General features: G+C 42.4%; 3 protein-coding genes across 9 annotated transcripts; 2 read left to right on the forward strand and 1 right to left on the reverse strand.

Moving 5' to 3' along the window:
- The first annotated feature begins 10,158 nt into the window (after positions 1-10,158).
- On the forward strand, positions 10,159-13,599 carry scg2b (secretogranin II b). 2 transcript variants are annotated; one of them, XM_018676769.2, is made up of 2 exons: positions 10,159-10,310; positions 10,843-13,599. In XM_018676769.2, the coding sequence occupies exon 2, from the start codon at positions 10,860-10,862 to the stop codon at positions 12,687-12,689; it is 1,830 nt and encodes a 609-aa protein (XP_018532285.1). In that variant the 5' UTR covers positions 10,159-10,310; positions 10,843-10,859; the 3' UTR covers positions 12,690-13,599. The 2 variants fall into 2 exon arrangements, with proteins under 2 accessions (XP_018532285.1, XP_018532286.1); XM_018676770.2 differs by lacking the exon at positions 10,159-10,310 and adding an exon at positions 10,650-10,745.
- A 238-nt stretch (positions 13,600-13,837) lies between these two features.
- On the reverse strand, positions 13,838-17,910 carry ap1s3b (adaptor related protein complex 1 subunit sigma 3b). 5 transcript variants are annotated; one of them, XR_007813039.1, is made up of 7 exons: positions 17,746-17,910; positions 16,121-16,299; positions 15,802-15,955; positions 15,586-15,723; positions 14,921-15,040; positions 14,750-14,815; positions 13,838-14,606 (listed from the first exon to the last, which is right to left on the reverse strand). XR_007813039.1 is itself a non-coding variant. In XM_051070059.1 (6 exons), the coding sequence occupies exons 1-5, from the start codon at positions 17,746-17,748 to the stop codon at positions 14,774-14,776; spliced, it is 516 nt and encodes a 171-aa protein (XP_050926016.1). In that variant the 5' UTR covers positions 17,749-17,910; the 3' UTR covers positions 13,838-14,606; positions 14,750-14,773. The 5 variants fall into 5 exon arrangements, 4 of the variants coding, with proteins under 4 accessions (XP_050926016.1, XP_018532332.1, XP_050926017.1 ...); XM_051070059.1 differs by lacking the exon at positions 14,921-15,040; XM_018676816.2 differs by lacking the exon at positions 14,921-15,040 and having other exon boundaries at positions 15,847-15,955; positions 17,746-17,908.
- A 29-nt stretch (positions 17,911-17,939) lies between these two features.
- On the forward strand, positions 17,940-21,495 carry LOC108883532 (dehydrogenase/reductase SDR family member 12). Of its 2 annotated transcripts, none has more exons than XM_018676811.2 (10): positions 17,940-18,116; positions 18,789-18,922; positions 18,995-19,077; positions 19,172-19,267; positions 19,384-19,465; positions 19,557-19,618; positions 19,758-19,862; positions 20,067-20,157; positions 20,828-20,965; positions 21,109-21,495. In XM_018676811.2, the coding sequence occupies exons 1-10, from the start codon at positions 18,064-18,066 to the stop codon at positions 21,273-21,275; spliced, it is 1,011 nt and encodes a 336-aa protein (XP_018532327.1). In that variant the 5' UTR covers positions 17,940-18,063; the 3' UTR covers positions 21,276-21,495. The 2 variants fall into 2 exon arrangements, with proteins under 2 accessions (XP_018532327.1, XP_018532326.1); XM_018676810.2 differs by lacking the exon at positions 17,940-18,116 and adding an exon at positions 18,134-18,338.
- Positions 21,496-21,901: the final 406 nt, after the last annotated feature.

Below are 21,901 nucleotides of genomic sequence, written 5' to 3' on the forward strand. Positions count from 1 at the left end.
TTACTCTGGGTCTTTGTGAGTGTGTCGAACATCTGAATACAGTCTGTGATGCATAACATGTGACTGGTGCGATCAGCGGCTTGATTAGAATCATCCTGAAACCCAGAGTTTCTATGGCAACGAAGGCCAATGTGTCTGCGTCTGTGTGTGTTTGAGTGAATGTGGTTTGTGAAAGCCTGTGTGGTGGCAAACAGAACATGCAGTTCTGGGAGTCAACCTTCAATCACAGCTAGTAAACAAAGGATTTTTTTTTCCTTTTTGGGCAGTGTCAGAGATTTGCAAGATGTTGAATCACAGACGTGTAAAATCATTTCATTTATTAAAGCTTGTCCTCCTGCTCCTCACATGTTACACCTGTTATCCCACTGCCATATGGATTTTACTAAGCCTGGGTGCAGCAGTTTGGCACGATGCCCAGTAATCAGTTCACTGAGGATATCAAACCTGATCTCAACATCAGTGTTTGGCATTGACAGCGAGGCTGCAATAAATGATTATTTTCATTATCAATTAATGGTTTGGTCTATTAAAGAAAATAGTGTAAAATATTTTAATGTCTTAACAGTCGAAACACAAATATAGTCAATTTACCATCATGGAAGACTGAGAACTCCATGAATAGTCACATCTGAGAAGCAGGAATTGGTCATTTTTTTGGTGTTTTTGCTTTAAAAATATCTAAAAAAAAAAAAAAAACACACACACATACATACATTTCCTGATGATTGAATAATCAATCATTAGATAATTGTTTCAGCTTTAATTGCACAGTATTCTAAAAGCTGCAGTAAGGGCAAATAGATGAGGCTATTATTTCATATTTACCATATTAACAGTGTAAGACTGCTACTGTCTTTGTTTTCACTGTGATTCGTTTAATTTGTCGTGTCTTAATCTGTCTCACAGATTTGAGGCTTGACGCTGTAAAAGGTTTGATTAGTCAGTTACAAGTTAAACAATGAAATCAAATTAATTAGATTGCAATTTATCCAAATGAGATTATATGTAAAGTTCACAGTGTAATAAAAACACATTAGAATGAGATCACAGCTCAGTACCGAGGTTTTAATTTAGTGGAGGCGGAAAACAGTTCTCACACATGGCTTCACTTACATCTACAAACCCCCTCATGAAAAAGCAATCTGATGGAATATGGGTGGTTAAAATTCTGCTTCTGCGTTTCGTTTAAAATAAAACAGTAGCAGTGAGACCAGGGAGAGGCAAGTGATTCTTCTAACCCCTCCTCTCCTCTCCTCCCTATTCCCTCCATCCAACCCTATGGGACCAGTGAGTGAGTCAGAGGCATAATGCTCCCTTCATTAGCCCACTGACTCTGACGCACACATAAACACACAGAGTGGCTCTACCACAGAGACAGCAACAACAACTATACCAAGCGGCAGGAAACAGTGAAGGACATCTTCCATATGAATGTAATTTGTGTGTTTGTGTGTGTGTGTGTGTGTGTGTGTGCTCGTCTCCTTTTTGCTCATTGACACTTTATTCCAACTTTTTTCTCTCTCTGTCTCCCTCTCTCGCTTTGCTCGGCTCCTTCTTCCTGTCTAGTTATGACTCAGAAGTGCGCAAAAAAAAAACCTTCTATCTGATGTTTGTGCTTCATGCGCACACTCTGGTGTGAGCCAATAAGTCATATTGGAGTTTGCCCAGGGATGAGTGGAGCTGAACTGGAGCTGTCTCATAACTCTGGAGAGGTGGGTGGTGGCCAGAGAAAAGTAAGAATAATTACATACAAGGCTGAGAGATGGTGGTACAGCCAGGACTGGGACTGAGATATGACCTTGGACTGCTGAAATCAAGTTTAAGACTCAGTAGGGATAGGTTGAATTGGGAAGTGTGGATGCATAGGGCAGCAGGGGAAAAGGTGAGCCTCCCTTTCTTTAAAAAAAAAAAATCACTTTTATGTCTAAAGGTCCGTAAAATGTGCATTGCATTGCCCCAGTCAAATTATTGAACCCTTGGTGATGTCCATCCCATATTGTGTGAAAATGCACTATTAAAACCCTACTGACCCCATTTTAATGGCTTCCAAAGATCCAAAGTATGTTTTGCTGAAATACAGTAAAATCTAAATAACAAGCTTTCTTTTAATATACTGATGCAATGTTGGATTTTGTTAAAGAGGAAAAATGTCTCATTTGACTTGAGGCTACTCAGGGAAAGCACTGGCAATATTTCCCATCATGTAATTGGAAAGTTAGTGAATGTGACGCACTACTTTTTGGTTGGTTGTGTTTTTCCCCATACTGTGCACACTCCTGCTGATTTTGTTTTTTTTTGTTTTTTTGTGTCAAGCTGACCTTTGGCTTTGCACTTGGCGGCCTCACCGTAGGGGCCCCCGGCTTAGCTCAGCTGGGTCATCGTGATGCGAGGGCCAAAGTGGAGGTGGGGAAAAACGTGTGAGGTCTGGTAATGAGCTTGAGCCGAGAAGCGAAGAAAGGGGCGGGGGAGGGGGAGGGGAGGGTGGTGGAAGGGATAGAGAGGCAGAGGGAGAGGCAACTGATACGTCTAGGCGATGACTCACCGATGCTGGGTATTTATAGCATCGAGAGGGAGGGAGGTGTGGGGGACGGAGGAGCGAGGGGGCAAGCGGTTTGGGAGGCGGCCAGGACAGCATCATCGCACCGCCGACAGGGAGTGGTGGAGGGAGAGAGACGGAGACCGCAGAGATAAAGCACCAGAGAAGAAAAAGAGAGGGAAAAGAAGAGAGAGGAAAAGAAGAGAGAGGAAAAGAGGTTGTGGGGGGGGCAAAGCAGAGAAGGAGGTTGGAAGACAAGCAAAAGTGGGGGAGAGAGGCAGAGAGGAGGGAAGGGTAGATGAATGAGACTGAACATAATGGAAAGATGAGAGGATGAACAGTGAAGAAAAAGAGGGGGGTGGGCGACAAAAATAGAACAGCATTCGCATGAGAAAGAGCATATTTAAAACATCTCACATTAAAAAAATAACATCTTGTTGGGCGTGCCACACTGAGACAGAGCAGAGACGAGTGTTTGTTAACATACAGTAAGGTACATGTGTGGGCCTCCATCACAGAGACTCCACTATCACCACACATGTTGGGTTTTGAGAAGAGGTTATAACAAATATCTACATTTGAACTGTTGTATTACCAGTATCCTATATCCTATAACACTCACATCTGCAAAGACAAAAACACACACACACACTTCCCTGCAGCCTTACAGTCACACACTGGCCAGATGGAGTCATGCTGAGGAGGACAGGGGAAGGTGGCAGACTTTTAATGAACATAAAAATAAATACACCCGGTTGCCTAGACACTGTACATCCCAAACACATAATGCTGCTATGTGCACAGCCAGTATGGAGGCAAACAGAGTATTTGGAGATTTAAAACACATGAATGCAATTATGATAATTTGTATCATTTTTGCTGTAAATATGTGCATTATTACTGGTATATTCAGAAGCTGTTTATATGATTAACATAAACAGATGTGACAAAATTTAATGTGTTACATGCTGATCCTTCTGGTTTGACAAACTGTAATTTTCCCACATGGGTGGCTTTTTGTTTCTCTCTTCATTGACAGGATTTCTTCATCAAAATAACCCATCCTGCCTCTGCCTCTGGTGACGTCAGCTGGTGCGTCACGCTGCATCCCTTAGACACCAACATAATCTGCACACGTGTACTCATATGCACATCACATAGACACAGGAGGGATGGGGTGGGGGGTGGGAAGAAGATACAAACACACACACACGCACACAACCGCGCTGTCGGTTTGTTGATAAGGAATGAGTCAGAACACCAAGGTGAATAGTCGTAGTCATTAATATGTGAAGGGTTAAAAAAAAAAACAGGGGGATGGAGGGTAATAATAATGAGTGAAGGGAGCAAAATGGAAGTGGGAGGCAGAGCGTGAGAGGAGCTGACTCTGACAGGGAGTTCAAGAAAGATGGAGAATAGTGCGGCAAATTGGGGAGTGTTTGTTGATGTAATGAGAGACAGGTTTGTGATGGTGGAGGCAGCCAGGCAGATGTGACTAAAAAAGGGACTTTAATGTAGAGAATTGGGTTGGAATGTAAAATTGAGCTCAGGAGTGGAGCTTAATGACAAATTGCAAAGCATGGGGACACCCTGGCAGTATTGAGGTCAGGAGATTGACCTGCAACATCCTGTGTCGTCCCACTACTGAGAAGTGTGTATTTAATGTATGGGTTAAAGGAACAGATTGTCATTTTTACACTTTAGCTTTTGTATGGATTGAGCAAACAAGATATAATGTTTCACTTAGTGAGGTTTAGAGGAGCTGGCAGGCAGATTTTGTTGCATTTGGAGCAGGGCCAGCCTAGCTGGTTCTCCCCCTGTTTCCAGTCTTAACGCCATGCTATGCTAACCAGCTGCTGATTCTCACTAAAAATAAAAAATAAAAAAACTTTACAGAAAGTATGTGTGATATCAATCTTCTCATTTAAATCTCAGCCAAAAAAAAGTCCAAATGTTGAACTTCTTTGATAAATGAAATCAAAAGATGACCATTAGTAGAGGCAGAATAGAGGCTCAGCTGGTGAACTGGGTCTTATTAACACAGAGATATTTAGCCAGAACTCTCACAGGTCTTCTTCTGCATTCCTGTGGCATTACGTGGACATCTGCCCTTTTCAAAAAGGCTATGCCTGTATAGAATCTCCACCTTCATTCCTTACATGCTCTCCTTCAGTTTTCCTCCCTGTATTACTCAGACAGAAGTCTGAATGGCTCAGGCAGCATATTGCAGCTCTAATCACCCCCATCTCTGCTCCTCGCTGAAACCACCTGCCGCCTGAAAACAAGGACCACGCTTTAACCGCAGTAATTGGCACAAGAGGAAGGATGAGCTGGATGGGTACAACAGTGGGAGAATGTAATGAATTCCAGGCCACTAAAGAAAATGACTAGCTTAAGAAATTAAATGTCTAATGGAGGAGAGGAGGATACCGACCTGTGGGAAGAGATGAAGGTGGAAGCAGATGAAAGGCTGCGAGGCAGCGTCACCATGGAGACATTGGTTGAAAAGAAGGTGAGCCATGACAACGGGCGTGCCATTCTCTCCCCACTTCATGATGGGATGATGGAGGGGTGAAGAGGTGAGGAGGAGGATAAAAACAAACAAAGCAGCGGGGGAGGGATGACCGCATGTGGCCCTGTCGTTTCTCTCTTTCTTTCACAGTGATCATCTTCTCTTCTCTTCTCTCTCACATGAGTCAATGTAACAGCATCATATTTGAATGATATGTCTTTCAGGAACAAATCTAAGGCTGAAACCATTAAATGTTTGCAAGTCTCTAACCTTGGCTCTTGGTTGAATTATGGGCGCTTGAGCTGAAATTTAAGCCTTAAAGCAAGAATCCTGAACACACACACAAAATCCTTGAGATGGTTGCACGTGTGTGTGTGTAATGTGTCGTTGTGTCTTGTCAGTTGGCTGCGTGTGCGGGTGTGTGAACATATGGGTGTGTGCTTTTTTGCCATTGTGACGCATTTAAGCTCTTGAGCCATTGTTGAGCTGATATCATTCTCTCCCCACAGCTTTGACTGACGTGTGGGTAAACAGCAGCGGTGTCTCCATTGACTGCTGTGGGTTTACAGACTGAAGGAGGAGGAGGAGGGAGATACTGTAGATAATGGCGGATATTATAATGATCAAGGAGATGGATCTCTGAGAAATCTGACATTCCAATTTGGACCTGTTTGAAAATGTTCAGATCAATTTGAAACAATTTCACTCATAGTTGTGACATCTGAGGATTGAATATCAAACATATTTGTTACTATTCAGTTGAGACTGTGAACAGCTTGAACAGCTTGAACAATGCACACAGCGCAGAATTAGGCCAATATGTGCTACTTTTCAATATTCAAGCATGAGCCATCAAATCCATCAGATAAAAATCACGTCCTTCTTCACATAATATCATGTAATTCTATTTGGATAAGAAATATACTCATATATCATACTGTGGTTGGTTCAGGAGTCTCTCTCTAAAGCAAATACAAATCTGTGAAAAAGAGCAATACATATATTAGGAGACCCCTCAACATCCTTTAACAAAAGGGCCATGTTTTAGCAAAGGTCAGTAATGACCTGGTCTTAAAGAGTCTCCTGAGACGACGCACCTTTAATTCTGACTCAGGTCAACTGCTTGAACCCTGGTATACTCTCTTGCAGGTCTAGTTCCTCTTGACTTCTACCTGAAGTTTATCACGACTCTCCTGCAGTTTTGGGCACATATGCTACAAAATTGATAAATTGGAAACCCATATGGTGACCAGGTAGTACACATTGGCAGGCCAGACCAGAAACAACACAAATGAACATACTGTAGTTTGTCAGTGGAAACAGTTCAACTTGGACAAACTCTGCTTCTCAAAGAGAGCTAGAGACACAGCTGCATTTCTTCTGCACGCATTACAAACTACAAACTGCACACACAACAGAAGTATCAGCAAGATTTCAGAAAATAAGTCACAAACTTCTGAACCTTTGCCTCAATGTGCAACTTAGATTATTACTAGGAGAGGAAATGGAGCGGCTCAGTATATACCCACTGTCCATCCAACAAAAACATCAATATTTTGCCAATAAATACAGCCATATTTTGAAAGAAAACAGCTCATTTACAGAGAGAGAGAGAGAGAGACTTCAATAAAGTAATGTAAACCAGGAAACAAAGCCAATGAGAGAGTGAGAGTGGCACTAAGGAGTCTGAGGAGTCTTAATCTAATTACTATGATTATTCTTCTTCCCTGCTGCTATTCTCATCAATAAATAGAGACAAAGAGAGGGACGCAGCAGTACTGAACAGTGGAAATGTTTGTCTTGTTTTTAATGTCTGAAATAACTGTATGGGTCTGTAAGGAACGATGCACACAGACATCACAAGCTCCAGAGGGGAATCACAGATTCAGTCAGCGAATCTTCCACCACCAGGAACCTGCTGGGATTTGAGTTTAAAAAGCTCTGATCCATCACTCAGAATCATCATAGTGCCCAGGGGGCTGATAAACAACAACAGAAACACAGACAAACAGACAGAAATTTAGATTAGCTGAAAGATACAACACAAATAATTATACAAGATGGAGTGCCTTTTAATGCCAGTGTGGTTTTACTGTAGTAATTAGGATGTAAATCTTAGCTGCCTCAATGACAAACGGGAGCATTCTAATAGATATATGTGACTTTGCAGACACTTCTCTGACACACACCTGGATGTAAATTTACATTGACAGTTGAATCCAGGACACAACTTATTTTAAAGACTTTAAGCATTAAAAATGCAATAATAACAAAAAATGATATTTGATGACAGATATTTCAAATAAGACAACACAACAATGTTGAAAAATCTAGATTTTTACAAATTTGTAGTGCTTATATTTGTACCGGAACTTTAACAAACATGCTTGGGGACGTGGCAGTTTAGTGTATTTGTTCTTAAAGAAGAATAATTATTTTAAATTAATTAACCCTGTATACATAATATTGTTTTCTATGGTAGAGGGGGGTTAAGCATGTATGTTAAGCTTTTAAAAATAAGTATTAGCCCATTTTTACACAAAATATGGGATATTATGTCATGGGGACTCAAATGGCATCGTATAGTAGGTATGACCCAAATATATATGATATACGGCAGCACACCAGATATTCAACAGCTTCCAGCTTGATTCATCCAACCAGTGAGACTTTGCTAAGACACTCTAAGACATATATCTGTTCCTTTGTTGTGATGCATGATCACCTACTTACACACATCACAACCATATGACAAGTTATTTGTGAAACACAGTGCAGTAAGGAGCATTTCTGACTGACACACACGTAAAAATGCTGTATCCCTGTGTTTGTGTACACTCCTGTAAATGAACACAAATATTCCCCCATTTAAAATAATGTGTCCAAGCTCTCATTTGCAATATAAAGCATCTATCACTTTCACTTTTTATGTTCACACAAGTGTGACATTTACATCAGTCATTGCCCTGCCAATTAAGTGAGCTCAACACTTGCATTAATCTTCATATTAGCATCTGAATGCTTCTTCATTTTCAGTCAAATTGATAGCAGACCATGAGCATATTTCGTTATCCTTTTCTTAATGGGCATGCAAGAAGAAGGTAACCTTTAAATGATTGATACTACAGTGCACTGGCTGTCGTGACCTCTGGAGTTGCTGCGGCTGCTCCTCTGGGTGGAGGCTGTTTCTGAATGGAGAGATGTGATGTCAGAGGAGTGATGCTGTGGGATTATACAACACTTCTTACAAACAGCACCACGTCTCTCCTTTCCTCTCCTCTCCTCTCTCTCTCTGTGTATCAGTCTTTGGATCTATGATTCAGTTCTTTTTCCCTCCCTCTCTTTAGTGCATGCACACACACACACACACAAACACATCGATAAGAACTTGAACAAGCTAGCACACACACACACTCACAGCAGCAGAAGCAGAAGCCCAGCAGATGGATGTGTCTTTTAACGTCAGGAGGCTCTCTGCAGCTCTTCAGCCATGGAGAGCGGGCAGCTGACGGCACATTCAAGTGAAAAGCAACCCCTGTGTTGTCGACGTCTCTTCCGTTATGATGACACACTGTGTGCTCGGCATAGAAGGGGAGGTTAAAAAGATCAAGTGGGCATTTTTTTCTTTCTTTTTACTAGTTTAATGGATGTGAAAGGATCACAACATGGACTAAATATGGAGCACACTGGATGCAATTAGATGTGCAATAAAAATGAGGGGGCAGCCAGAGCAGGGCTGAAATGGAAGAGCACTTAAGTGTATGGGGTGTCAGAGGGCACTGAGTTAGAAACACTTTAGAGGTTAACGCATAACGCAGACTTGAGATATTGCTCATGCTGGAGCATCAGTGAGGATAAAATGATCCTAATGTATATGACTGACCATTTGGCAGGCTTGTAGATAGACACAGACAAAAACGTAAGCATGAAAAGCATGAAGCACGAGTACTGAGATATAAACACTAAATTCAATTTAAATATATTCATTCATTTGAAGAACTGAATGACTTGGCTGCAGATTAGTCAATGGATTCATGTGCTGGAGCTTTATTCTGTGTCTAAAAGGAACTGTTTTGATTTTTTTTTTTTCTTCCCCAAGAGGAATAAGTTCAAAAACAGAAGGTGACTGAGCATTTTTCACCTCACTTTTTTCATCCCTAAAGAGAAATTATATATAGAAAAAGTGATGAATATTGTCTGAATGTTTCTCAGTCAGCGCCTTTATTTTGGTGAGATGTATTTTGTTTTGTAGGCTATTTACAACCCACCATTTAAGTGGAAAAAGTTCAGCTCAGTCGTATATAAATATATGACGTAGGTTGCAGGTTGTTGTTTTTTTGACAACCACAGATGCTCACTGGATGTTGTATGGTGGAAAAAAAAAGCACTTCAGGTGTTTAGTAAGGCTTTTCATCTCACCGTAAACTTTGTCACCGCCCATCCGTGACCTTTTATCGGCAGGTGCCGCGCTGTGGCCCCCTTTATCTTGTCGACCTGCGGAATGCCGGAGCTTTGGCCCCACAGCCGACAGGAAGGTGTTTATCACCGTCTCTGTCAGTGGAGAGAGAGAGAGAGAGAGAGAGAGAGAGAGAGAGAGAGAGGCTGCTGAACTGCGACAGCAACTCCGCGGTGGTTTTAGCCTGTGAGTCATCGCTAGAGGGTTTAACTCTTCGTGCGCCATGACGACGATAAATGACGGTGGAAGTGATGCTGCAAACAACATACATGGTGAAAAGAAATGTATATATAGGCTTATATACATATAATAATGATGATATCTAAGTGTTGATGTTGATAGAAGTTGGAAAGCAACATTTACATATTGTTCTTTGAGTGAAGCTCTACTTAGAATTAAAATCTAGGTGGTGAGGTGAAGAGTCTATATGTCCCAGTGGATGAACATTCACTCTCTGTGAGACATGCAGCAACAGCAGCAGCAGACCTGAAGTCAACACATCTGCCTCCAGACTTTTAAAAGATCCTTCCAGTCAATAGCTTCTACAGAGCGGTTTCTGCGCAACAGACAGCACAGAGGGCTATTTTTAATACAGCCAGCTCTTTAGTATGCCATATCATAAACCTGAATCATTTATATGGATTTTTTAGGGCCGGCTATTGCGTGTGTTGTGTGATGACGCGGTGGTCAGGTGTTGCCTCATATAACCAGAGGGAGCTGTCCAAGTGCTGAAAACAGAAGAGAACAGCACCGCTCCAGAGGAGATGCCATACACCTTCACTGCTGTCTGAGCTTTATTGCCAAAGGTAAGACACGTAATTTTTATAGGGTTTAAGTGTTTGTTTTTAGTCCAAATGAATATCTAAATATATTCGATTGGAAGATAGTGTTATTTTTATTTATCATAGATTCTCGCAGATCTCGACACTTTCTGTTGCAGTGGGAAGGGATGGGGGGGGGTTATCAATGTGATGAAATGGATCTTCAACAATGGGTGATTCCTACAATGAGTCGCTATAGTGAAACAACGACAAAGCCAAGATTTTTCTAATGAGGCTTTATGTTGTTGAGGGGAAATCGGATGTTGAGGTTGCCCATAACAACGCGGGGAGTGACTCATCCAGTGATGTGAATGTATCTCCTCACGCACAGCATCGTATCATTCAATTTGCGGAGCGTAACTCCCTGGTATGCAGACAGATCCCGTATCAAAACAGACTCGCTGATGCTTATGCTTTCGTGTAAGGTTTTGGCCAAAATAACTTATAGAAATATAGAAATCTTCGGTTTTTGTTTTTGCTTTGCTTCACTAATATTTCATCTTCTCTTGGTTTGCAGGTAATAAATAGCCTATAATGCTGCATTTCCACCACAAGTTGCCCACGGGGGGAGCCGTGGTCCTGCTCGCCTTCTTCCTCCACGGATGCGCCGTGCAGGCTGCGTCTCTCCCCCGCCACTACAGGCTCCGGGGCGGGGAGAGCGAGGGTCAGCCGGCTGCCTACCCACCAAGCTCCGACATGATCAAAGCCCTGGAGTACATCGAGAACCTGAAGCAGCGGAACGGGGGCCGTCCCGAACCCGTGGATTACGACGAAGTAGACAAGTTCAGGGTCCTGCTTCAGCTTGCCTCGCAGCAGGACGAGGGTCCCGGGGACCGCCAGCCCGCCCCCGGCATGCAGAGGCAGGACATTACCGCCGAGCAGCTGATGAAAGCCCTGCTCAAGTCTCTGCAGGATCAGGCCGGGAGAGACGCGAAGCTCGGCCCCGCATCGGCGCCCAGGAACGACCGCCGCACTCACAGGCACCGCACCAAAGACACTGAAATCCCCGAGAGCGCGCCGGTAGACTACGGTAATTTCCCCAGACCCCACAAGAAGTACCCCCTGATGTTCGAGGATGAGGAGAATACGGACGCCTCGAAGCGAGCCACGGAGGACCTGGACGAGCAGTACACGCCCCAGAGTCTTGCCAATTTACGCTCCATCTTCGAAGAGCTCGGGAGGATGCCCACGGTCGCCGGCCAGAAGAGAGACGTGTTCGGGGACGACGACGACGACGACGAGGAAGAGGACGGATTCGGCCTGAGAAACCAGGCCTACGAGGATGTGGCCGGAGGGGAGGAGTGGGTCCCCGTGGAGGAGAGAGAGGAGACGGAGGAGATGGTCAAAGGGAGCCACGAAGAAATGGACAGGGCGCTCAGCGACCAGGAGGAAGCGGAGAGAGAGGAGATGCAACGCCGGGCCAGCCAGAATCAAGAGGAGGCCGACGATGACACTAAGCTGGTCGATTACTACCTGTTGAAGGTCCTGGAGATGAGCGACCAGACGCAGAAGAGGGACAAGACCGGTGAGCAGAGAAAGAGACTGATCCGCCCCTCCATCGTGGATCCCCGGACGGTCAAGGAGCTGCTGCAGCTCTCCCTGAAGCTCCACGTCCCCCCACAGGACCTTATCGATATGCTGCTCACAGAGGAGCTCAGGAAGCTCCACCGCGACCCCCAAGCCCCGGCGCGCTACACGGCCGGCCAGACCCCCAAGATCAGGTACTTCAGCCGCAGACTGCCGCTTAAGAGCAAGACCGCCCCCGAGGACATGGACAGAGAGGACTTTTTGGACATCATCGGAGTGGAGACTATCAGCAACGAGTACCCCGTGGTGCAGAGACCCATGAAGACCTCTCCCTCCTCGGACAGGATCCCAATGGCGTCCAACCCCGCTACGAATTCAGGTCCAGTTAAAATCCCCCCTCCCTCCGGACGCAGGGAGAACCTCTTTTTGTCCGAGCTCAACAAAATGCCCCTGAAACGTCAGGCCGACGGCGCCGCCGCTACCGACGACGACGACGAAGACGACGGCGACGTAGAAGACGAAGTGACGACCTACCTGGCGGCCAAGATCCTCACAGAGTACCCCAACACCATCGCCAAGCGGGACACCCAGGCGCAGCTGAAGGGGGGGCAGTTCCCCTACGAGCTGTACGAGCGCGCCATGAAAGACTACTTGGGACAAGCGGACACTGAAAAGAGGCCAGTAGCCAAGAGGGAAACCGAGGCGACCGCGGAGGAGAAAGTAGAGCCCACAGAGGTGCAGGGGAGAGAGGAGATAACGGCCAAGACCTCGGCTCCACAGACCGTGAATGAAGAGGAGGAGAAGGAGCACCGTGAGAAAACAGTGGCAGGGATGTAGCCTGATCACCTGCAAGACGCACGAAATTATGAATATAGTATTTATACTGTCTCGAAAATAAAGTTTGGTGGACGTGATCTAGTTTACAAATTTCTATTATATGAACTATAGCTGGTATTACTAATATCACCCTAACGAAAATGAACTATAGCAACCTTACAGGTCCAATACATTTTATTTTTTGTTTTTGAAAACTACTAGTCCCTAATTGCTGCAAGAACATTTTAGAAATATTATAGTAATATCACAGGAGATTAAAGGCGCAATCCGTGCACAAATGTGAAAAAAAATGTATCCTCAAAACACTTTGATTGGATGTTAACTTGCTGTCACTCTCAAATTGCCAATTAAGACATCAACTAATTTCAAATGACACGAACATCCAAGTTGTTAAAGTTTTGTGATGTTGTTAAAAGTTTGTTTACATTAATGGTGTTTGTAAGCAGGCCTATATTTTCAACTATAATCAACTGAGTAATGGTAAAAAAAAAAATTGCTTATTTTTCATGTCAAAATATTCAAATACATATGTGAATATACATGTAAATTGTAAAGCCTATAATGCTGACTGGGCCTTTAAAAACACAAGCATACAGTATAATGACAGGAGTACTATAGGAACATTATAGGGATTTTTCGTTAGGGCAGTGTGCCGGGCTGAGAACGAGTGTTGTTGTGACTCGTTATATATTCAGGGTTAGTGGATTTAATGTTACTATTATGGATACTTATTTCTAAGTCTAAATATCAGACCGTCGCCTGCCTTCCAACCCTTTCATACTGCGAAGCTCTGTATTGTTGGCCTACCAGTGGTTGTGCTATGTATGCTCATTTTTAAACCATTTTGTACATGTTCAATAATGTGTGATGAGTCACAGATGAATAAAGCATCAGCTGTATTATTTTTCTTCTTGCTGAGTTGTGTTGTCTTATTGAAAAAAATGATAATAATCACACCATATATCACGGACCATCTGAGTTTATGATCAGAGGAAGCTGGGGGAATAGTTTCAGGGGAATAAAATGTGACATTTTTAATCATGCCAGTCTTTAGTAAACACTAAGTTCGATGAGAGTCGGTGAATTTTTTTGATATCAAAAGGATCATCAAATATACAGTCATAGTAAACATGATTACTCAAAGCAGACTGTTTATCAAAATACATATTTTAATCATAAGCTCAAACATCATAAATTTCACATTATGAAAAACAGTGACATTCACACCCACAACAGCATCTGCTTTTAAAGAGTAATGATCCCACACATGAGTAATATGTCACACAGATTAAAAACAGTATAAAATGTATCATAATTTGTCTCATTCAAAATTAGTTCTTGATGATATAAAAGCTAATCACTTTAACTCCACAGAAATCTGTTGTTTTTGAGGGTGAAATTTGTTCTTTGAAATATTAACTGGTGTTGCATGGCAGCACCAAATTTCCAAAAATCAGTCCGTAGTGTTTTTGAAATGAAATCGTTCACTTCAAACATGTTAATAATGTGTGATTTAAGTATAAATGCAACAAATTTGTAAATCTAAAATCACTTCATCGCTATTTTTTCCATATCCCAGATACTCTATTATTACTTCATTTACATTTTAATAACAGCAATGAAAAAAACATTCCCCCATCCACCCCCCCCTTCACTTGAATGCATGACTATGAACAAATATTAGACTTACTCTCAAATGAAGTTATACTGCAGCAATGTTTAAGGCAGAAAGCGAGCAAACATTCAATACACACATCTCTTTTTTGGAAAATGTTTGGTAGAATCAAAGTTAATCCCATTTCCATATTCAGAAACTTCTTTGACTCATATACAGTACATTTGGTTCCTGTATTCCTCCCCTTTATGTCCCTTTTCCATGGGTTAAAATGCAGGTTTACTCATATACTCCTCCATGGTCTAGAAAAAGGCACAAACAGAAGAAAAATCAGGTTCCTGGCCTCTAAAAAAATGCATCATGATACGATTAATATTCACATGCACACATCTAACATAGCCTGCTGAGCACACGATAGGTAACTAACACAAGCACAACATCTAACCTTTCTGTCCATATTCAGACAAGGTCATCCAAACAGCTCCACCTCATACCACTCACTGCTGTCATCCTGAAGCGATAATGGTCAAAATGAATGGGAGGCTACACTGCACATAATCCAACTCTAGATTAAAAAGTGTTAGTCAGCGCTACTCACAAGCACAGAGCAACACACCCAGTTAAACTACTGTACCACACAGAGCCACGGACCTACAGGGAGAGTGGGAGGCACAAGCCAAAAAAACTAAGACCTACGCCACGTTCCAGGGAAATCTGTCTCTCACTCGCAGTAACACTAGCAGAGAGAGAGAGAGAGAGAGAGAGAGAGAGAGGGTGAGAAAAACAGCAGCACAAACACAAATCTAGTTTGTTTTTTTTTTTAAAAGGGAGCAACAGCTAATATCCACAAAGCTATTAGCTATGAGAAAGACAAAGGCACACCAGGGACTCAGCAGCACCACTGTTAATTGAACTCATTACACTGACTATAGTTACACAGGCTTACTGGTAAGTTCACACACACACACACACACACAAATAAACTGAAACAAGTTACTGGAGCTTGCTCCAGCATTCATGATAAGTGCTGTTTAGCAAGTTCATCAATTTCAGGCATTTTGACCTTTCTAAGTACCCCACAGCCAAGATTTTAAAAAAGACACAATCACTTCTAAACTACATTCCAAAACATATCACTATTTCTTTATTTATATCGAGCCATGCAACAGATGTTACACACTCACACCACAGATGCAAGCCACGCCTTGTGTTATGTATGAGTATGTGTGTGTGTGTGTGTGTGTGTGTGTGTGTGTGTCTGTGTGTGTCAAAGCAACTCACCTCCTGCAACATGTCTGAGGATTCAATACAGCGATTCACAACCTGTTTGGAGGTTTCTTGTATCTCTCCTCCCATTAGAAACTCATCCAGGATAAAATAGGCCTTCTCAAAGTTAAAGATTATGTCCAGCTCACACACCTAAGGAGAGGTATGACGGTTGGTTATTTAAAGAAAAAAAAAAAAAACAGGACAGTTCACAGTGCAGAATTTACTTACACATGTATATTGAATAAAAGGAAAAGGTGGAAAATGGTGAAATACATTGCCAAAGTATTTGTCCAGCAGCTCCACATAGCGATGAATAACCTCCAGGGCTAGCAGCTCATTCTCCTGGCTCTCTATAGCCAGGCAGAAATACAAGCTGGCGTATCTGAGGAACAGGTGAACAATGGATGATTATAAACTGGTATCGATGGGGATAAATGATGTACAGTTGGTGCAACTATCAGTGAAAAAGACACCCGTGGTCTTGCTGCCTACAGAACACAGAAAGTAATTGAAACAGGTTAAACAAAAATGTGGGAGTAGCACCCACCTCTTGTAAATAATCTTAAGGTCTTTCCAGTGCAGAAAGTTACAGGAGCGTGGTTGCCGTGCCAACACCATGGTGGTCATGTCCCTGATGATCTTCTTCTTCTCCCTGTCTGACATGGGCGTGAACCACTTCTGCAGACGCAGCTTTCCCTGGCGACTGAAGAGCAGCAGGAAGCGCATCTGACAACAGAGACACACCAGAAGATCAGAGGGGGCAACGATAAGACACATGCGTGGACAGTGGGGACGGCTTGTATGAACAAATGGGCACAAAGTCAATCCATTATTAACTACCCTCCGACATACACTACACAAACCAAGGGTCAAACGAGTGGTTTGCTGTTGTCATGGCTCATTACATAGTAACTCCACTAACCAAACACCACCAGCAAAGGGGGGTGAAAAAAAGGCTTGACTGGCAGAAATGTGAAGGTCAACAAATGACTGAGGAAGAGAGAGAGTTTGAAGTTTCCTTTCCCATTTTCAAGAGAGCTAAGGAGTTGTAGGGTTTCGGATGTTTGGAGAATGTGCTTCCTAGCATTGGAAAAGGACTTGGCTACATATCAAAATGACCATTAATTTTCCCCAGCTTCTACCAGAGCCACACTGGCACACTGTTTCCTTTAAGCCTTCCTGTCATTGTTCATGTAAGGGGGTTCAATAAGTATAAATGAGTTGTTTTTTCGTGGCATTTGTCCTCATCTGGATTAATTGTCTAAAGACAGTGGGTGTCTTGTGCTGCACTTCTGAGATAAATTTATGATTTGGGGCTATAAATAAAATAGTCTTGTCTGAATACCTGTGCATAATATCTGGGCAAATGCTGCATTACAAAAAAACCCACAACAAAACAAAAAAAACAAACAAAAAAAAAAACACAAAAAACAAAACAAGAGATGGCCTAAAAAGGTCTGTAAATGTATTAATATGCTAAAATATCCTCTTCAGTGAATAGTTAATTTGTTAATGCATGTTTTGCAACAAACCACTATTAAAACCAGGGATTTTTTTCCCTTCAAAAAGAGTAGATATATTGAGATATGTAGATTGTAATGCGGAATATATGTTAATGTTGGGGCCAGACGCAGAAAATACACTGCTGGACACATCGAAATGTGGAGATGTTGCTGCCACTTAAGGGAAAATTTAAGGGAAATATCAGTTGGTATCAACAAAACAAGGACATACCTGTGTTTCCCTTTTATACTGGAAAGACAGGGGTCATACAACCAGCCCTTATGCTGATATTTCCAGGCGTATATCCTCTTTGTCAGCAGTGTTAAGGCAAATTAATATGGAAAGCATTAAACTGCCGGTGGAACTAGACTCGATGGAAAGTGACGAAACCTGTTTTACTGAGGGAACCGGTTAAGGAAACGTACACCTCACTTCCGACTCTCGCTAAAGAGTGGGATACAAGGAATAAAAACTCACAATAGAAACCAAATATGGCTGCTGTTGGGTGGCCTGACAAGAACAATCAGGCCTTAAAGTAATAAGGAAGCGGCGAGGAGGCATTTTTTCTGGCTTTATCTACCTGTCAGCGACAACAGGTGTAACAGGTGAATAGACTGACGCTATCGTGCAGCTGCAGACGTGCGTAGAGGAAAAAAAACCACCACTCACCATTTTGACGACGCGCCACGAGCTATAAACGTTATCAAACAATAATAAAAAAAAAACACTTTAACCCTCACAAGGGGTCAAATAGTCCGGCTGGATTCATATCTATCCGTCGTCCACTCTACTCGATGTGAAACTTGTTTAACTCCGCCCTCCTGGCCGCTTGAGGAGCGGTGCCTGTTGGACGCGTCACCAAACCTCCCAACTATCTGGATTGGTTGCTGTAGATTCTCATTACAAAGGGATTCACCCGACCCGACCTGAGCGGCAGCTCATCCCAACCTTTACACATCTATCACGTGGTCCGTGCGAGGCATTTTAATGAATGAGCTAATTAAACTCATATCTCATATCACTCAACTGAACTGTCAGGGGTGAGTGCTTTAAGTGTTATTCCCTTGTAGGGTCGGTAGGGAGCAGTAAGTGTTCTTCCCTCCCCGCACTGCTTCATGTGATACTGGTTTGTCACAGTCTATGAGTGGTTGTCAGGGACTGGCAAGCTGGTGCACTCTTTGGGGGGATAGTTCTTTACTTGTTAACATGTCTATGTACCGAAATGCCATCTGGTTTTTGAATGGAATCCACCAATATACGAGGTCAGTACTGAGTATTATTTATCTATCTAGATGTGCAGTCAGATAGAGAAATGCAATCAGGGGGTTGTTCTGAGAACTAGAGTATATATACTCTATATTGTTACTCCAGCTTGTTGACTGATCTAATGTTGGATTTATTGACCTGAATAATGTATTTCATGTTATGTTTTTAAGCGTAATGGCTGCCAAACAGATGAATATCATGTCACGTCACTGTATGGTACACATCACCACACAAACTGGCCTTTATGTACAATTACAATAGTTCCATTGACAGCTGATGAGTCTTGAGGATGACATTCACATCACCTGACTGTGCTGGAGATAAAATGTGGAGAAAGGAAAAACAGCGTAGATTATCAATCTTGTGACTTAAAAAAAAAAAAAATCAATATTCCTCTCTTAACTTTGAGGCTCACAGTGATTAGTGTGTTTCCTGTGTGCCTTCAGGAAGGGCTATGAGGCAGCATCTAAAGACTTTGAGCCCCAGGACCTGGATGTGTCCGTTGTGGGAAGGTCTTTTATGGTCACCGGAGCCAACAGCGGAATCGGCAGAGCAACAGCCATGGCAATAGCCAAGAAAGGTATACACGCTGGAGAGTTCTGCTCTCTGCTCCATGCACGATTCAAAATAAATCCCTGTGTTGTGTCTCCAGGTGGGACGGTCCATATGGTGTGTAGGAACAAAGATAAAGCAGAAGAGGTCAGGGAGGACATTGTCGATCGGTCTGGGAATACGGTGAGGTTTGTCAAGAACATGCCCGACGCTAACTAGGAGCAAATCAAATCTCGTGCTTTGTGAGAAAGAATGATAGTTCATTTCGCTATTTTAGGAGGTATACATCCATATTGTGGACATGTCAGAGACACGCAAAGTCTGGCAGTTTGCAGAGGCCTTTAAAAAGCAGTATCCATCCTTGAATGTGTTGGTAGGTATCACCAATCTCCTGTTATTTTCATCACAGACCTTTTCTCTAAACTGATTATGATGTTGATTTTGGAATCAGCTGTTTGGTCTTAGTTCCTTTCATTTTCTTCATGGCAGATAAATAATGCAGGGTGTATGGTGCACAAGAGAGAGCTAAACGCCGAGGGACTGGAGAAGAACTTTGCCACCAACACTATGGGTGAGACCTGATCCTGACGCTCAGAGAGCTTGAGTAGATATCAGTTTTTAAATATGAAATCAAGGCTAAAGCTGTTCTCCATCTCCTCCAGGGGTGTATATACTCACCCAGACTCTTATACCACTAATACAGAAGAGCCGGGATCCAAGAGTGGTACGATGATACACATGCACAAATACACACAAACAAAGTGCTCATCTTGCATCATGCGGACAGCATAATGCCACTTTTGTTTTTCTGTGGTGGCTGTTGTCTAAGCACACTGTGCCCCCTTCTCTCCCTGCCCTGTTAGATCACTGTGTCCTCAGGAGGCATGCTGGTCCAGAAACTCAGAGTTGATGACTTGCAGTCAGAGAAGGGCTACTTTGATGGCGTCATGGTCTACGCCCAGAACAAGGTATAGGAGAGGAAGAGGGTGTGATCCAGATTAGGAGGCTAGCATTTATTTTTTTTAAAGTAGCTCTGGATCTGTGTCAGAGATCACCTGATCTAGCAACTACATAAGTGATAATGTTAGTGATAAATAAAGCATTCAAGTCATGAAAAATATGGAAGGAAGATAGAGATAGAGATTCCACTGTAGGGTGTTGTTTCTTTTCAGAGACAGCAGGTGGTGCTGACACAACAGTGGGCCAAAGCCAACCCTGTTATTCACTTCTCTGTGATGCATCCAGGCTGGGTAGATACACCAGGTACCGACTCATTAACCTACTACTACTACTGTTTTTCCTTCCTTGTTCCTTTCTTTATTTCTTTTCCTTTTCACTGCAAGTTTTTCACAGCAGTCTGGTCCATCAACTCTGCTGATAGGAATGCTATATAAATGTCTGAAGTACAAAATAAATTTGAGAAGCAGCCAAGCTATATTTCACCAAAATATAGCTGAGATTGAGAGTTTAATTTTATAAACTACAAATCCCTTATTTAGATTTTTTTAAAAACTTGCTCTTTTGACCAAATGTACAACCATAATATTTACATGGTTGCTATGATCCATTCTTTACTATTTTGTACTCATTTGATAAAAGACAAGAGTAAGCAACTGAGCGTGCATGAGAAGAAAAAGGTTCAAAATAATTTGATATATATTTTTATGTTACTATGTTATTACTTGCACTTGTAATAAAATACCTTTTCTTCTGTTTGTGTTTTGACAAATACTTTTTACCTTCAGAATCTTCTTTCAAAAATGCACTGTGCACTTGTAGTTTTGCTTTGACCAATTATTCTATCTTTAGTGGAAGCAAACAGCTCCTGTTTGTTTCATCTGCTTCACTGCACGTCTCAGCAGTAGTTCAGTTTTTGGTGGTAATGTGAACAACACTACACTAACTCCAGCTGATTTTCGTTTCCTGTCTCCAGCTGTTTCCACATCAATGCCTCAGTTTCACCAGATGATGGGGGAGAGACTGCGCAGTGTAGAGCAAGGAGCCGACACCGTTGTATGGTTGGCTTTGTCTCGAGCTGCTGCCAGAACATGCAGCGGGCAGTTCTTTCAAGGTGAGCGGTGTGACAGGCTCTTCATCTCCAACAAGAAAGATGTTCCTTTCACGTTGTTTTTCAGTCTTCCTCTGTGAATTCTGCCATCGTCATCATCATCGTCTTCTGGCGTCACTTGCTCTGACAGATGGTTTGTGTTGCAGATCGTAAGCCCGTTCCTGTTCACCTGCCTCTGGCCTGGACTCACAGCTCTATGCAAGAGATTCAGAGTTTCATGACTCAGCTGGAGACTCTGGCCCGAGTTGTTCAGTCACAACCAGATCCAGAGCTTAACAGTCTCCTGAGCCCCTCCACACCTCAGTTTGTCTAAATTCTTAATTGTCTGATGTACCTGTTATACCATATGTCATTAAATTATTAGTAACAATCAGACCAAATGTTACTAATACTGGAAAAATGTGACACAGTTGTCATATTTTGTCTGAACCTCTGCTGTTAGGACGGTTCATAACTCAGTGTCAGCGATGTCAACGTATGTTAACTGGTCTGTTTTTGCACTGAAATTTTGATTTAATAAATCATTGAATTTATATAGAGTATATCAATCATTATTTCTGAATGCATGTAAAAAATGTACTCGTCCTTTATCCAGATGATAAAACAGGATTTGTTGGATTTTTTTTCTGCTGACTCATGGAAAAGTGTGCAATGCTTGCATCATCAGATCTTTGGTTTTTGTTGAAAATTGTGAAACTGATGTGTATGCACCCCAGCTGCACAGTCTCCTATGTGGCATCTATGAAATTTGTATGAAATAATTATGAGTAATAGATGCAATGTGAAAATTCACTGTCATTGACTCCATTAATCCTTTGGGAGAAAAAAATTACATAGACTGTGTCTGAAATCACTATTTACTATATAGTGGACTGTATAATGAGTTCACCATTTTGTAGTGCTGTCCAAATGTATACTGAGAATTACTAGTGCCACAAT

This window comes from Lates calcarifer, linkage group LG4 (assembly GCF_001640805.2).
Source record: "Lates calcarifer isolate ASB-BC8 linkage group LG4, TLL_Latcal_v3, whole genome shotgun sequence".
Classification (NCBI taxonomy): Eukaryota; Metazoa; Chordata; class Actinopteri; family Centropomidae; genus Lates; species Lates calcarifer.

Bases quoted from the DNA above. Each gene is read 5' to 3' on its own strand.
- scg2b (XM_018676769.2), top strand. From the start codon at position 10,860: ATGCTGCATTTCCACCACAAGTTGCCCACGGGGGGAGCCGTGGTCCTG.
- ap1s3b (XM_051070059.1), bottom strand. The intron at 15,956-16,120 runs GTGGGTGCTACT...CCTGTTCCTCAG, and splicing joins CTTAAGATTATTTACAAGAG to ATACGCCAGCTTGTATTTCT. The intron at 14,816-15,585 runs GTGAGTTGCTTT...TTATCGCTTCAG, and splicing joins CCTCAGACATGTTGCAGGAG to GATGACAGCAGTGAGTGGTA.
- LOC108883532 (XM_018676810.2), top strand. From the start codon at position 18,217: ATGAGTGGTTGTCAGGGACTGGCAAGCTGGTGCACTCTTTGGGGGGAT. The intron at 19,078-19,171 runs GTGAGGTTTGTC...TCGCTATTTTAG, and splicing joins TCGATCGGTCTGGGAATACG to GAGGTATACATCCATATTGT. The intron at 19,619-19,757 runs GTACGATGATAC...CTGCCCTGTTAG, and splicing joins AGAGCCGGGATCCAAGAGTG to ATCACTGTGTCCTCAGGAGG.